The sequence below is a fragment of the Phoxinus phoxinus genome (assembly GCF_949152265.1).
Source record: "Phoxinus phoxinus genome assembly, chromosome: 25".
In the NCBI taxonomy this organism is placed as follows: Eukaryota; Metazoa; Chordata; class Actinopteri; order Cypriniformes; family Leuciscidae; genus Phoxinus; species Phoxinus phoxinus.
This window is the reverse complement of record NC_136900.1, coordinates 24,905,124-24,918,183: the sequence shown is the minus strand read 5'-3', so window position 1 is coordinate 24,918,183 and position 13,060 is coordinate 24,905,124. Positions and strand designations below refer to the sequence as shown.

At 37.8% G+C, this 13,060-nt stretch overlaps 2 protein-coding genes across 6 annotated transcripts in view; one reads left to right on the top strand and one right to left on the bottom strand.

Annotated features, from left to right (window-relative positions):
* The window catches only part of irak4 (interleukin-1 receptor-associated kinase 4), a gene marked incomplete at its 5' end in the record, with an annotated part of 11,499 nt that extends 6,287 nt beyond the window's left edge, over window positions 1–5,212 (top strand). The window contains 6 exons of one of the 5 annotated variants that reach the window (XM_079604504.1): window positions 201–425; window positions 980–1,166; window positions 2,046–2,108; window positions 2,214–2,372; window positions 2,658–2,721; window positions 4,711–5,212. In XM_079604504.1, coding sequence (XP_079460630.1) covers window positions 201–425; window positions 980–1,166; window positions 2,046–2,108; window positions 2,214–2,372; window positions 2,658–2,711 — 688 coding nt within the window. In that variant the 3' untranslated portion in view covers window positions 2,712–2,721; window positions 4,711–5,212. The remainder of the gene's footprint in view (window positions 1–200; window positions 426–979; window positions 1,167–2,045; window positions 2,109–2,213; window positions 2,373–2,657; window positions 2,722–4,710) is intronic. The other 4 variants (XM_079604506.1, XM_079604505.1, XM_079604508.1 and 1 more) reach the window with 4 other exon arrangements.
* Window positions 2,826–13,060, bottom strand: part of twf1a (twinfilin actin-binding protein 1a) — a 14,892-nt gene continuing 4,657 nt past the window's right edge. The window contains exons 4-9 of the mRNA XM_079604510.1: window positions 10,909–11,004; window positions 10,149–10,253; window positions 6,812–6,937; window positions 6,328–6,478; window positions 4,741–4,862; window positions 2,826–3,736 (exon numbers count right to left, since the gene is read on the bottom strand). Coding sequence (XP_079460636.1) covers window positions 3,584–3,736; window positions 4,741–4,862; window positions 6,328–6,478; window positions 6,812–6,937; window positions 10,149–10,253; window positions 10,909–11,004 — 753 coding nt within the window. The 3' untranslated portion in view covers window positions 2,826–3,583. The remainder of the gene's footprint in view (window positions 3,737–4,740; window positions 4,863–6,327; window positions 6,479–6,811; window positions 6,938–10,148; window positions 10,254–10,908; window positions 11,005–13,060) is intronic.

Below are 13,060 nucleotides of genomic sequence, written 5' to 3'. Positions count from 1 at the left end.
CTCTCTCTCGCCCCCCCCCCTCTCTCTCTCCCTCTCTCTCTCGCCCCCCCCCTCTCTCTCTCTCTCCCTCTCTCTCTCGCCCCTCCCCCCCCTCTCCTCTCTCGCCCCCCCCCCTCTCTCTCTCTCTCTCTCGCCCCTCCCCCCCCCTCTCTCTCTCTCTCTCTCCCCCCCCCCCCCCCCTCCCCTCTCTCTTCACTCAGTCTGAAGCATGAGCATCTGGTGGAGCTGGTGGGGTTCTCCAGTGACGGGCAGCACATGTGTCTGGTGTACTCCTTCATGCCCCACGGCTCGCTGCTGGACCGGCTGGCGTGTTCGGACGGCTCGTCTCCTCTCTCCTGGCGGAGCAGATGTTGGATCAGCGCAGGATCGGCTCGAGGTCTGCAGTTCCTGCACCAGAACAACCACATCCATCGAGACGTCAAGAGGTGAGCGACCACAGCAGCTTACAGAGTTGTGAAGTTTAATCATAATTTTAAAATGATGTTAAAATGAAATGTTTTTGAAAAAAATACTTGTCTAACACAGAAAGCAGGTCACATTAGAGCTGAAGCTATTAATTTAACAATAAGTTTCTGATGTTTTTAAAATGTTTCTATTCATCAAAGAATCGTGAAAAATAAAATGTCACAGTTTTTCAACATTATTAATAATCATAAATGTGTCTTGATCATCAGATCATCATATTACACTGATTTCTGGAGGATCATGTGACACTGAAGACTGGAGTAATGATGATAAACTCAGCTTTGATCACAGGAATAAATTACACTTTACTGTATATTCACATAGAAAACTGATGATTTACATTATAATAATATTTCAAAATTTTTACTGTATTTTTGATCAAATAAAAGCAGCCTTGGTGAGCAGAAGAGACTTTAAAAAACCTTATGTTGCACAATACTGTCTGTGGGGTTTGAATCAAGAGTAACTCACAGAATTATAAAACAAACATCCCGTTATGTCATCTGATCGACAGCGCGAACATCTTGTTGGATGAAGGCTTGGTTGCGAAGATCTCCGACTTCGGTTTGACGCGAGCTTCAGCCAAACAGTCGTGCTCGACGGTCATGACAGGGAGGATTGTGGGAACTACGGCATACATGGCACAGGAGGCGCTGAGAGGAGAGATCACTCCTAAATCAGACATCTTCAGCTTCGGCGTGGTACGTTCATTATTACAGTCCGCACGCAATGGATGTTTTTCTTGTCTTTTCTCCCCTATTGTATCGTATATCTGAGAGAAACGCTTCTGGAGCAAGAACAAATGTGGGCGGGGCTTGATTTTGTTCTGTGTGTTGCATGTTTGGGTGAGCATCACCTTGCCATATCTCCTACGTGCCTGTCAGCGACTACCTCAGACTTTTACGAAGCTATAGACTTTTATAGTTTCCTGGTTCATGAGGTCACCCGCCTCTGACGTTCTGCCACACCACTCGACTGATTTCACATGTGCTTCTAGACGTCATCACGGGAAGCGCTCCCTTGGCCTCAATTGACGCCGCGTCTCGTTCCCTCTTCAGGAAACAGAGGTTACAGTCGTAACCAAGGCGTTATTCTGACTCAAGATTACCAGGAACAGGATAAGTGCACAGATAAATCATTTATGATAAACACTGCAATATTCCAAAAAAAGTATGCGTTGTCCATTTTGATTTCATGGAGGCTTTAAGACAGAAATGTGTATTTCAGAGACTGACGGTCCATCGGCACACGCATCATTCAGACGCGCTTCACTCGTAACCGGGTTAATGGGGGAGACGCTTCATTAATAGTTCTGGTGTTTGTAGAGCGTCTCATTGAGAGACTTTAATGAGCACAGATTACAGGAGGAACGAAACTGAACAGAAGAAGGTTCGGCCAGTTTGAAACTGCAGGAGCTTTTAAAATACACTCTAAAATAAAGGTTCCTTAAGGGGAAAGTTAGGAAACAGAAGAACCATTTTTGGTTCCCCAAAGAACCTATTTTATATTATTTTCATGAGGAGTTATTCTGATTCACGATCACCAGGAACATGAATTATATTTCTGCGTTTCTCGTGCAGGTGTTGCTGGAGATTTTGTCTGGTCTTCCTCCGGTGGACGAAAGCCGTGATCCTAAACTACTGGTGTGTGTGTGTGTGTGTGTGTACGTGTACGTTCAGTCCGATCTTCTCAAACTCTCCTCGTCCGTCTGTGCAGCTCAGTCACGTGTGTGTGTGTGTGTGTTTCAGATGGAGATGAAGGATGAGATCGAGGATGACGAGGTCTCTCTGCAGGACTTCATTGATAGTAAGATGGAGGGATGGCAGATGGAGGAGGTGGAGAAGATGTATGACGTGGCGTCTCAGTGTCTGTGTGAGAAGAAGAACAGAAGACCTGCCATCACACAGGTGTGTGTGTGTGTGTGTGTGTGTGTGTGTGTGTGTGTGTGTGTGTGTGTGTGTGTGATGTATGACGTGGCGTATCAGTGTCTGTGTGAGAAGAACAGAAGACCTGCCATCACACAGGTGTGTGTGTGATGTATGAAGTGGCGTATCAGTGTGTGTGGTGTGTGTATATATTTCCAGTTAAATTTTATGTAAATAAAAAAAGTATAATGTTTAATTAAATATGTGTATGTAATTTATGTGTAATTTATATTTAATTAAATATGTGTATGATTTTTGAATCTTCAGGTTCTCTCTGAGCTGGAAGATCTTCATCTCAAACATTCCCAGAGCTCCGGATGATCCGCTCGAGGTAAACCAACATTTACAGCGCAATCCTGAACTGAACTTTACACACACACACTCCATGATCCCGAGTGTGAGTCTCTCCTGTGTGATGTAATAAACGACAGTCCATTCAATGATTTAAACACTTTATTTTTCTCTAAAAAACAAGTATTTGAGACGTCTGAACACAGACAGGCTACATGTGAAACGTAAGAGCGTCTGCGTCAGTACAGATGTTCAACAGTGGTTTGCCAAACGACAGTAGATACTCAACATGACCTGCGCTAGTTCTGACCTAGCAGTGAACTCACACACACACACACACACACACACTCCCGTCTTCCCTTTTTAGATAATTTCCACTGAATAATTCTGTGTCCTGATGCGGCTTCACAGTCGAGTGGGAAACACAAGAGACAAAAACATGTTCAAACTAAATTGCATAGAAAAATGAGCATCCTGGAACATGAGAACAAAACACGATCATATCAAAAAATGTGAATGCGGTAAAAAAGTCTGTGTTCGGTTCGATCCGTCAGACGTGAGCTGTGATTAACATGTGACTCGTGTTTGGTAAAAAAGACGTAACAATGTAACAAAATAAGACTCGATAAAAGGAATGGCGAATGTTCAGGTCTGTTCGTCTCAGTGACTGCGATTGTGAGTTTGGCACGGTTTAAAATCACAAAAGCTTTTCTGAATTTGATTAATCATTTGTTAAAATAATTCTTTGTTCATTTTAACATGAAAGTCGCTGAATTGAAGCACACCTCATGATGGGCGTTTGTGTTATGGTGCATAGTTCAGCGCATGGCTTCCTGCAGGGGATTGTGGGAAGTAAGCACTCGACAGCTTGGTGGCCTCTTGGGTTTAACGCTAACGCTAGGCTAGTCGTCGGCGGGCCGTGTGATCCTGCGCTCGCCCCTCCGGCCCGGCGGCCCGCGCGGTTTAGCGAAGGCCTGCTTGTGCGCGTGTTGCTTCGGATGAACCTCGTCGTACAGGAAATCAGCCGTCAGCTCGTCGCCGTTATCGATCTCCAACTGAGAACAAAGAAACATGCAGAGTTTAGCGCACATTTTTAGATTACGTTAAACATTTAGATGGGGGTTGTTTAGAATTTGAAATAATAAAAAAAAATAATAAAATAAAAAATATAAAAATAATAATTTAACATAAAGGAACAATTTTTATTCCTTATAAATTGAATAATAATAAAAGAAAAGAAAATAAATAAAATAAAATAAAATAATAAAGAAAAAAAAAATAATAAAAATATACTATTTTATTTAATATACTTTTTATTCATAATTTAATTAGGAATTAAATCATGTTAGAATTCTTGAAAAAATGTAATTATTTTAGGATAATTTTAATATATATATATATATATATATTATTTATTATATTATGCATTAAACTTATTCTAAAATAGTTTAATTCTTTATTTTGTAAATTAACTTTAATATAATTGTAATTAATTTTATATATATATATATATATATATATATATATATATATATATATATATATATATATATATTAGTAAATAAATAAATACAAAAATAAGTAAAATCACATAAAAATAATAATAATAGTAATATAATTTATTTTATATAAATAAAATAATTTAAATAATTTAAAATAATAAAAATATGGGATATAATTAGGAATAAAATCATGTTAGCATCATTTTAAATGTTGTAAAATTATTATAAGATAATGTAATTATATATATATATATATTACAAAAATATTAAATATCAACTATTTTTATTCCTAATATAAGAAATAAAATAAGAAGTAAAATTATAAAAAATTATTTAAAATATTAATACATAATTTTTTTGTATAACTAGCATTAAAACTATTTTAGGATACTTAAAACATATATATATATAAAATATATAAAATAATAATTTAACATAATAAAAATAAACTATTTATATTTCTAATATAAACAATATTTTGTACTAAAAAAATACTAATGAAGTAATTAAATAATTTTTAACCCCAGAATTGCTTTACGGAAGGAGTGAACGCAAACCTTCTTCTCCACGTCCATCTGCAGTGTGTTCTCCAGCATGTCCAGCAGAGGATTCTTACAGCTGGAGTAAAGCATGCGCTCCCGGATCCCACAGCTGTATCCCGGCATGGAGTAGATGAACACTGATGACCCAGAGCAAGAGCAAATCATGTCATTAACGGATGATCACACATCTACAGTGTGCAGTAGAGGACAAACCTGACGCAAAACTCACGGCATTCAATTATTATTGTTACAAATGTGCTAAAGATGTTGTAATCACATTAGCTGTGTTTGGAGTCGGTTGTTATAATTGTGATAATAATAACGCAATGAAACATGACGAATTGTGCTGACATCATTATGGCCAGACTGTCATACAAAGAAATTATGAACCAAAAAAAACAAGAACCAATGAAATATTAATAACTGATTATGTTTGCTTTTTCCTGTCAGCTTTTGGATAGCATAGTAAAATAAAACTTTTTTTGCCAAATAATTTTGTCAGATAAATACCTCATCAAATTAAGTGTTTTGTTTTTCGTTCATATTTAAATATTTAAAAAATATAAATATGTATTTTTTGCAGGGTCATTAAAAACAAACATCAAGCAGAAACTGAACTGTAACTGATAACTATAAAAAATAACTATAAAAAAAAATATTATAATGATAACTAACTATAACGATAACTATAACAACTAACGCTAACTATAACGGTAACTAACGCTAACTATAACGGTAACTAACGCTAACTATAACAACTAACGATAACTAACGCTAACTATAACGGTAACTAACGATAACTATAACAACTAACTATAACGATAACTAACGCTAACTATAACAATAACGGTTACTATAATATAACGGTAACTACCTAACTATAACTATATGGATAACTAACTATAACGATAATTAACTATAACGGTAACTAACGATAACTATAACTAACGCTAACTATAACAATAATGGTTACTATAATATAACGGTAACTAACTAACTATAACTATATGGATAACTAACTATAACGATAATTAACTATAACGGTAACTAACGATAACTATAACTAACGCTAACTATAACAATAATGGTTACTATAATATAACGGTAACTAACTAACTATAACTATAACTATATGGATAATTAACTATAACGATAATTAACTATAACAATAAGTAAAAACGATATCTATAACATATATGAAATGAAATAAATATAATGATAACTTACGATAACTATAACAATACTTAACGATAACTATAACTAACGCTAACTATAACGCTAATGCTAACTATATTAGCGTCCACACCAGCGCATGATATCATTCTGTTTATTAAAAGCGCTGCAGTTTTTTGTCGTCTGTCACTTTAAATGTTAAACTCTTTAAATCAGGGCAGATTCTGATTGGCTCTCGATGTTTTTATCGTTCATCAGCTGAAAGTGGTTCCAGTGATACCGTTTCTCTGTGCCGTTATAGTTGTGCTGTGCTATTCTTTTATATTTAGAACGATTTTTAGAAAGATATCTTAACCGTTATCGCTATAGCTGTCGTCTTTAATGTGACGAGGAGTCGCTGAGTTTCGCACTCAGTGGCGAGATAAGCACCTGCGGACTCCAGGTAGTCGCCCTCGTGCGAGTGTTTGTAGCGGAAGAAGTGATAGCGCGCCGCGTCTTTCGGGATCCTCTTGGGTAAATCCTTCAGCTCCGTGGCGTCCGTGCTCGACAGCATGATCAGCTCCTTCTCAAAGTTGATGATCTGTGGAGACAAAGCCATGGATATCAATCTTCAATCACCTGCTCTTTCTGTGGAATAACTGAATAAAGGTGTGTGTGTGTGCGTGCGTGCGTGCGTGTTTGTGTGTGTGTTTGTGTGTGTGTTTGTGTGTGTGTGTGTGTGTGTGTTTGTGTGTGTGTGTTTGTGTGTGTGTTTGTTTGTGTGTGTGTTTGTGTGTGTGTGTGTGTGTTTGTGTGTGTGTGTTTGAGCGTGTGTGTGTGTGTGTGTGTGTGTGTGTGTGTGTGTGAGTGAGTGTGTGTGTGCGTGCGTGTTTGTGTGTTCGAGCGTGTGCGTTTGTGTGTGTGTGTGTCTCACCAGCTGAACATAGTTGAGTTTCTTGTCCTTGAACTTTTGTAGCGCGGCTACGGCCTCTCCGTCCAGAGGGAACGCCACGCCCTGAAGAGTCTGCTTAGTAGTGTTCACGTGAATATCTGTCTGGATCTACACACACACACACACACGCACGCACACACACACGCACACACACAAACAAATGTGCACACACAAACAAACGTACATACACATAAACGCAACACACACACACACAAACGCACACACACACAAACAAACGCGTGCACACACACACACACACAAACAAACGCACACACACAAACAAACACACACACACAAACAAACAAACGTGCACACACACACACACAAACGCGCATAAACGCACACACACACGCATGCACACACAAAAAACACGTGCACAAACAAACACACACACACACAGACGCACGCACACACACACAAAAAAAACACGTAGACAAACAAACACGCACACATATACAAACACGCACACACACACGCGCGCACACACACAGACACACACACACACACAAATGCACAGACACACACACACACAAAAAAACACGTGCACAAACAAACGCGCACACGCACACAAGCGCACAGACACACACACACACAAGCACACAAACGCGCACACACACACACGCACACAAACGCGCACACACACACACACACAAAGAAAGCAAATGTTTAATACAATTCATCCATTTATGCATTTTTCCAAAGTGCCTTTCCACTGTAATAAACGTACATACATATGATGAGTTCCTGCATTTCTCTGGATAATAAACACAAATGTAATGAAAAAATAACATTCAGGTTAATTTAGTCTCCGCCTCTCTCGCTTCACGTCACCGGTTTATTTTCAGGCATCATGTGTTCTGAACTTGGCTGTGATTTATAGAAATTAAACACTTAGATTGCATTTATTTAAATTAGAAATAATAAATAAACAAATAAGTAGAAATAAAATCAAATGTCAAATTAGAAATAAAAGTATTATTTTAAAATAATAAAAATATACTATTTTATTCCTTATTTAATTTTGAATAGTGTATATTTCCAATGTACCACGGTACAATTTTTCCTATTTTTTGTTGAAAATGATGCTGTAATTTACTGTGTGTAAACAAAGGTGATTTATTCAGCGCTGTCAGCTCTTATTTTAATCCTACAAATGGGCTTTTTAAGGAAAATGAAACCTCTTCTTCCTGTTAGCGCTGTATTCTGCTCTGATTGGCTGGTTTCAGGAAGGGGGCGGGCCAGAGAGTTTCACTTCATGTCCTTATAAGGTCGTGAGTTTGGGCCTGATGAGTCACATGACCAGCTCTATCATCATCAGTATACAGTAGTGTCACTCACTTAAAAACAGGACATTTATTTACATTTATTTTAAAAGACCCTTACAAAAATGTACATAATTTTAATATCATTAGAAAGTTGATGTAAAAACTGCTTTATTTGTAATTAAAATTTTATAAATGTTATGTTTAAATGTTAAATATATTTTCATTTGATTGCTGATTGTTCAATAAACTTTATTTATTGAATATACATTTATTTGGTTTCAGCTAAAAAATATCAGACAAAATCTGGAAACACTTTACAGTAACGGCGCATTTATCATAACATTAGTTAATGCAATATGCAGTCAGCAATGTGTGTTTGTAAAGCATTTTTTAATCTTTGTTAATGTTTGTCAGTACAAATAGAGCCGTTCAGTGTTTGTTCATGTTAGTTCACAATCACATGCACTAACTAATGTTAACAAACACAACTTCTGATCTTAAAGTGTATTAGTAAATGAGTGAGTGTGTGTGACTGAGTGAGTGTGTTTGTTTGTGAGTGTGTGTGAGCGTGTGTGTGAATGTGAGTGAGTGACTGTGTGTGAGTGAGTGAGTGACTGTGTGTGAGTGAGTGAGTGAGTGTGCGTGCTTGTGAATGTGTGTGTGCGTGCGAGTGAGTGAGTGTTTGTGCGCTTGTGAATGTGAGTGAGTGACTGTGTGTGAGTGAGTGAGTGTGAGTGAGAGTGAGTGAGAGTGAGTTAGAGTGAGTGAGTGAGAGTGAGTGAGAGTGAGTGAGAGTGAGTGAGTGAGAGTGAGTGTGTGTGTGAGTGTGTGAGTGAGTGAGTGAGTGAGTGAGTGACTGAGTGTGTGTGTGAGTGAGTGAGTGAGTGTGTAGGCGTGAGAGAGTGCGTGCTTGTGAATGTGTGTGTGCGTGCGAGTGAGTGAGTGTTTGTGCGCTTGTGAATGTGAGTGAGTGACTGTGTGTGAGTGAGTGAGTGAGTGAGTGAGTGAGTGAGAGTGAGTGAGAGTGAGTGAATGTGAGTGTGACTGAGTGTGTGTGAGTGTGTGAGTGAGTGAGTGAGTGAGTGAGTGACTGAGTGTGTGTGTGAGTGAGTGAGTGAGTGTGTAGGCGTGAGAGAGTGCGTGTGTGTTTGTGTGTGTGTGTGTGTGTGTGTGTGTGTGAGTGAGTGAGTGAGTGAGAGAGTGCGTGTGTGTGTGTGCGTGAGAGAGTGCGTGTGTGTTTGTGTGTGTGTGTGTGCGTGTGTGCGTGAGAGAGTGTGTGTGTGTGTGCGTGAGAGAGTGCGTGTGTGTTTGTGTGTGTGTGTGAGAGTGTGTGTGTGAGTGAGAGAGTGTGTGTGTGTGTGAGTGTGTGTGAGAGTGCGTGTGTGTGAGTGTGTGTGTGCGTGAGAGAGTGTGTGTGTGTGAGTGAGAGTGTGAGTGTGTGTGTGCGTGAGAGAGTGCGTGTGTGTTTGTGTGTGTGTGAGTGAGTGAGTGAGAGAGTGCGTGTGTGTGTGTGCGTGAGAGAGTGCGTGTGTGTTTGTGTGTGTGTGAGTGAGTGAGTGAGTGAGAGAGTGCGTGTGTGTGTGTGCGTGAGAGAGTGCGTGTGTGTTTGTGTGTGTGTGTGAGAGTGTGTGTGTGAGTGAGAGAGTGTGTGTGTGTGTGAGTGTGTGTGAGAGTGCGTGTGTGTGAGTGTGTGTGTGCGTGAGAGAGTGTGTGTGTGTGAGTGAGAGTGTGAGTGTGTGTGTGTGAGTGTGTGTGTGCGTGAGAGAGTGCGTGTGTGTGTGAGAGTGAGTGAGTGAGTGTGTGTGTGTGTGTGTGTGTGTGTGTGTGTGTGTGTGTGTGTGTGTGAGTGAGTGAGTGTGTGTGTGTGAGAGTGTGTGCGTGTGTGAGAGAGTGTGTGTGTGTGTGTGTGTGTGTGAGAGTGAGTAGGTGAGTGTGAGAGTGTGCGTGCAAGTGATTGAGTGTGTGCTTGTGAATGTGAGTGTGACTGAGTGTGTGAGAGTGTGTTTGTGTGTGAGTGAGTGTGTGTGAGAGAGAGTGTGTGTGTGTGTGTGTACCTCGCTGAGTTTGATCTGGCGCAGTTCCTCCTCCGCTGCTGTCAGTGGCACAGGGGCAGATTGAGCTGTGACGTGTCTCTTGTATCCGCTGAGAGAAACATCATCCTGACACACAGACAAACACACTTTATACAAGCACATCATATTCTGAAAATCATACGTCTCAGGGAAATTAATACTTTCATTCAGCATAGACGTATTAAACTGATCAAAAGTGACAGTAAAGACATTTATAATGTTACAAAAGATTATATGTCAAATAAACGCTGTTCTTTTGAACTGTCAATTCATCAAAGAATCCTGAGAAATAAAATATATCAGTTTCCACAGAAATATGAACTGTTTTCAACATTATTAATAATCATAAATGTGTCTCGATCATCATATTACACTGATTTCTGAAGGATCATGTGACACTGAAGACTGGAGTAATGATGATAAATTCAGCTTTGATCACAGGAATAAATTACACTTTACTATATTCACATAGAAAACTGATGATTTACATTATAATAATATTTCACTGTTTTTCTGATCAAATAAAAGCAGAAGAAACTCTTTCAACAACATTAAAACATCTCTCAGACTCCAAACTTTTGACCGGTAGTGTATAACTAAACTGTAAGACACTAAGTCTTCATGTGGTGTGTCTGTATGGAGCCACACACACACACACACACACACACACACACACACACACACACACACACACACACACACACACACACACACACACACACACACACACACACACACACACCTTCACGGTGCCGAACATCTCGTCTTTGATGTGTGCGAGGCCGAACTCCTTCTTCAGCGTGGCTCTGGTGGCGGCGTACAGCATCTTGTGCCGAACCTGTTAGAAAACAACATGAGCGACTGTGAACTCGAGCACACACTCGACAAACACTTCCGTCCGCAGACTGACGTCACGATGAAACCAGAAACAGAGATGATTATAATAAACATATGAAGATGACTGACTAACACTGGCTACTCCGTGATGAAGAGTAAATCTCAACCAGGAAATTTCACAACTAAATCCTTTAAGAGACCAAAAGTGTGCGAAAATACAATAACAACAATACATTATTATTATTATTATTATTAATATAATTATTTTAAAATTATTATAAATATAAATATAATGAATATTTATGATATATATTGTATGATTAATAAATATGAAAAAAATATTATTAAATAATTGAGAATAGTAACTAAATTAATATTTATAACTAATATTTTTATAATTATTATTTATACAAATTATAACAATAATCATTATAAATATACTAAATTAATATTATTTTATATATAATTGTATAATTAATCATTATCAGAATTATTGTTGAATTCTTATAAATATAAAATATTTATAATACTATATTTTATGATTACATGTACAATAATAATTATTAAATAAATAACCAAATTAATAAAATGAATACTATTACAAAAATGACAATAATAATATATATATTAATCATTCTAATTATTAATTTAGTTATTTATGTATTAAAATACTGTATAATATATATATATATATATATATATATATATTTCATAAAATAAAAATAAAAAAATGTATATAATTTCATATGTCATAATTATGACTTTTTATGCCATACTTTTTACTTTTTTTCTCATAAATATTTCTGTTTATGTCATCAGTTTGACTTTTCATCTAATAAATATGACTTATTGTAAATATTCATTTTTATACAATTCAAAATAATTCCTATAATAATAATAAATGAAATATTAGAATAGTACAATAAAGTATTTCAGCATCTGGCTTCAGAGCAGTTGATAAGAACTGGAAGGATCAGTGTGTAAATGAGTGAAGCAGGCCCCAGCTCGACACACACACACACACACACACACACACATGCCTGAACACGCGTGAGAATGTGTGTAAGAATGTCGAGTCGTGGCCACCGCAGGAGCAGCTCCTCTACACACTGATCTGATGATATATAGACCCTTTTTACACTCCATGAGGAGATTCAAATATCATTTTGATGTGTTGTTGAGCACCAGAAGCGCTTTAATTTAATATTTTATCGGATAATGTTTTCTAAAATATTGTGATTATTTGTGAATCATCTGTGATTGTAAACACATTGTTGTGACTAGACTTTTTGAAGAACCTGGTAAGAAAGAATAATCATATGCAGGTGAAACTGGAAAACTTAGAATATGGTGCAAAAGTTCATTTATTTCAGTAATTCAACTTAAAAGGTGAAACTAATATATTATATAGACTCAAGTGAGATATTTCAAGCCATTATTTGTTATAATTGTGATGATTATGACTCACAGCTTATGTAAACCCCAAATTCAAAATTAGAATATTGTGAAAAGGTTTTCATAAGCTGTACGCCATAATCATCAAAATTATAACAAATAAAGCCTTGAAATATCTCACTTATCATGAAGAACAACATAGTGACGAAACGCGTTTGTCCGTTCAGGGCCACCGTAGAAACATGTCGATGTAAGGAGACCCGCGGTGTGTGTAGAAACATGTCGATGTAAGGAGACCCGCGGTGTGTGTAGAAACATGTCGATGTAAGGAGACCCGCGGTGTGTGTAGAAACATGTCGATGTAAGGAGACCCGCGGTGTGTGTAGAGAGAAATGCTCATTCTAAGCTAATAAAAACACAACGGTTCATTAATAAGGTCTTTATACACCACTGAACACATGTGTATATGATATTGCATTTCTGTCAACAGATCCTCCTGAACATTACACACTGCAGCTTTAAGATAAAACCAGATTTTCTCCAGTCATTGTTAAAAAAAACAAGCTAACAAAACTTGTCAACTAGCGTTAGTGAAGCGGCCGGAGGGATCGCTCTGCCTCCACCTAAGCCCCGCCCACATAAAACCGTCACGTTTACTAACT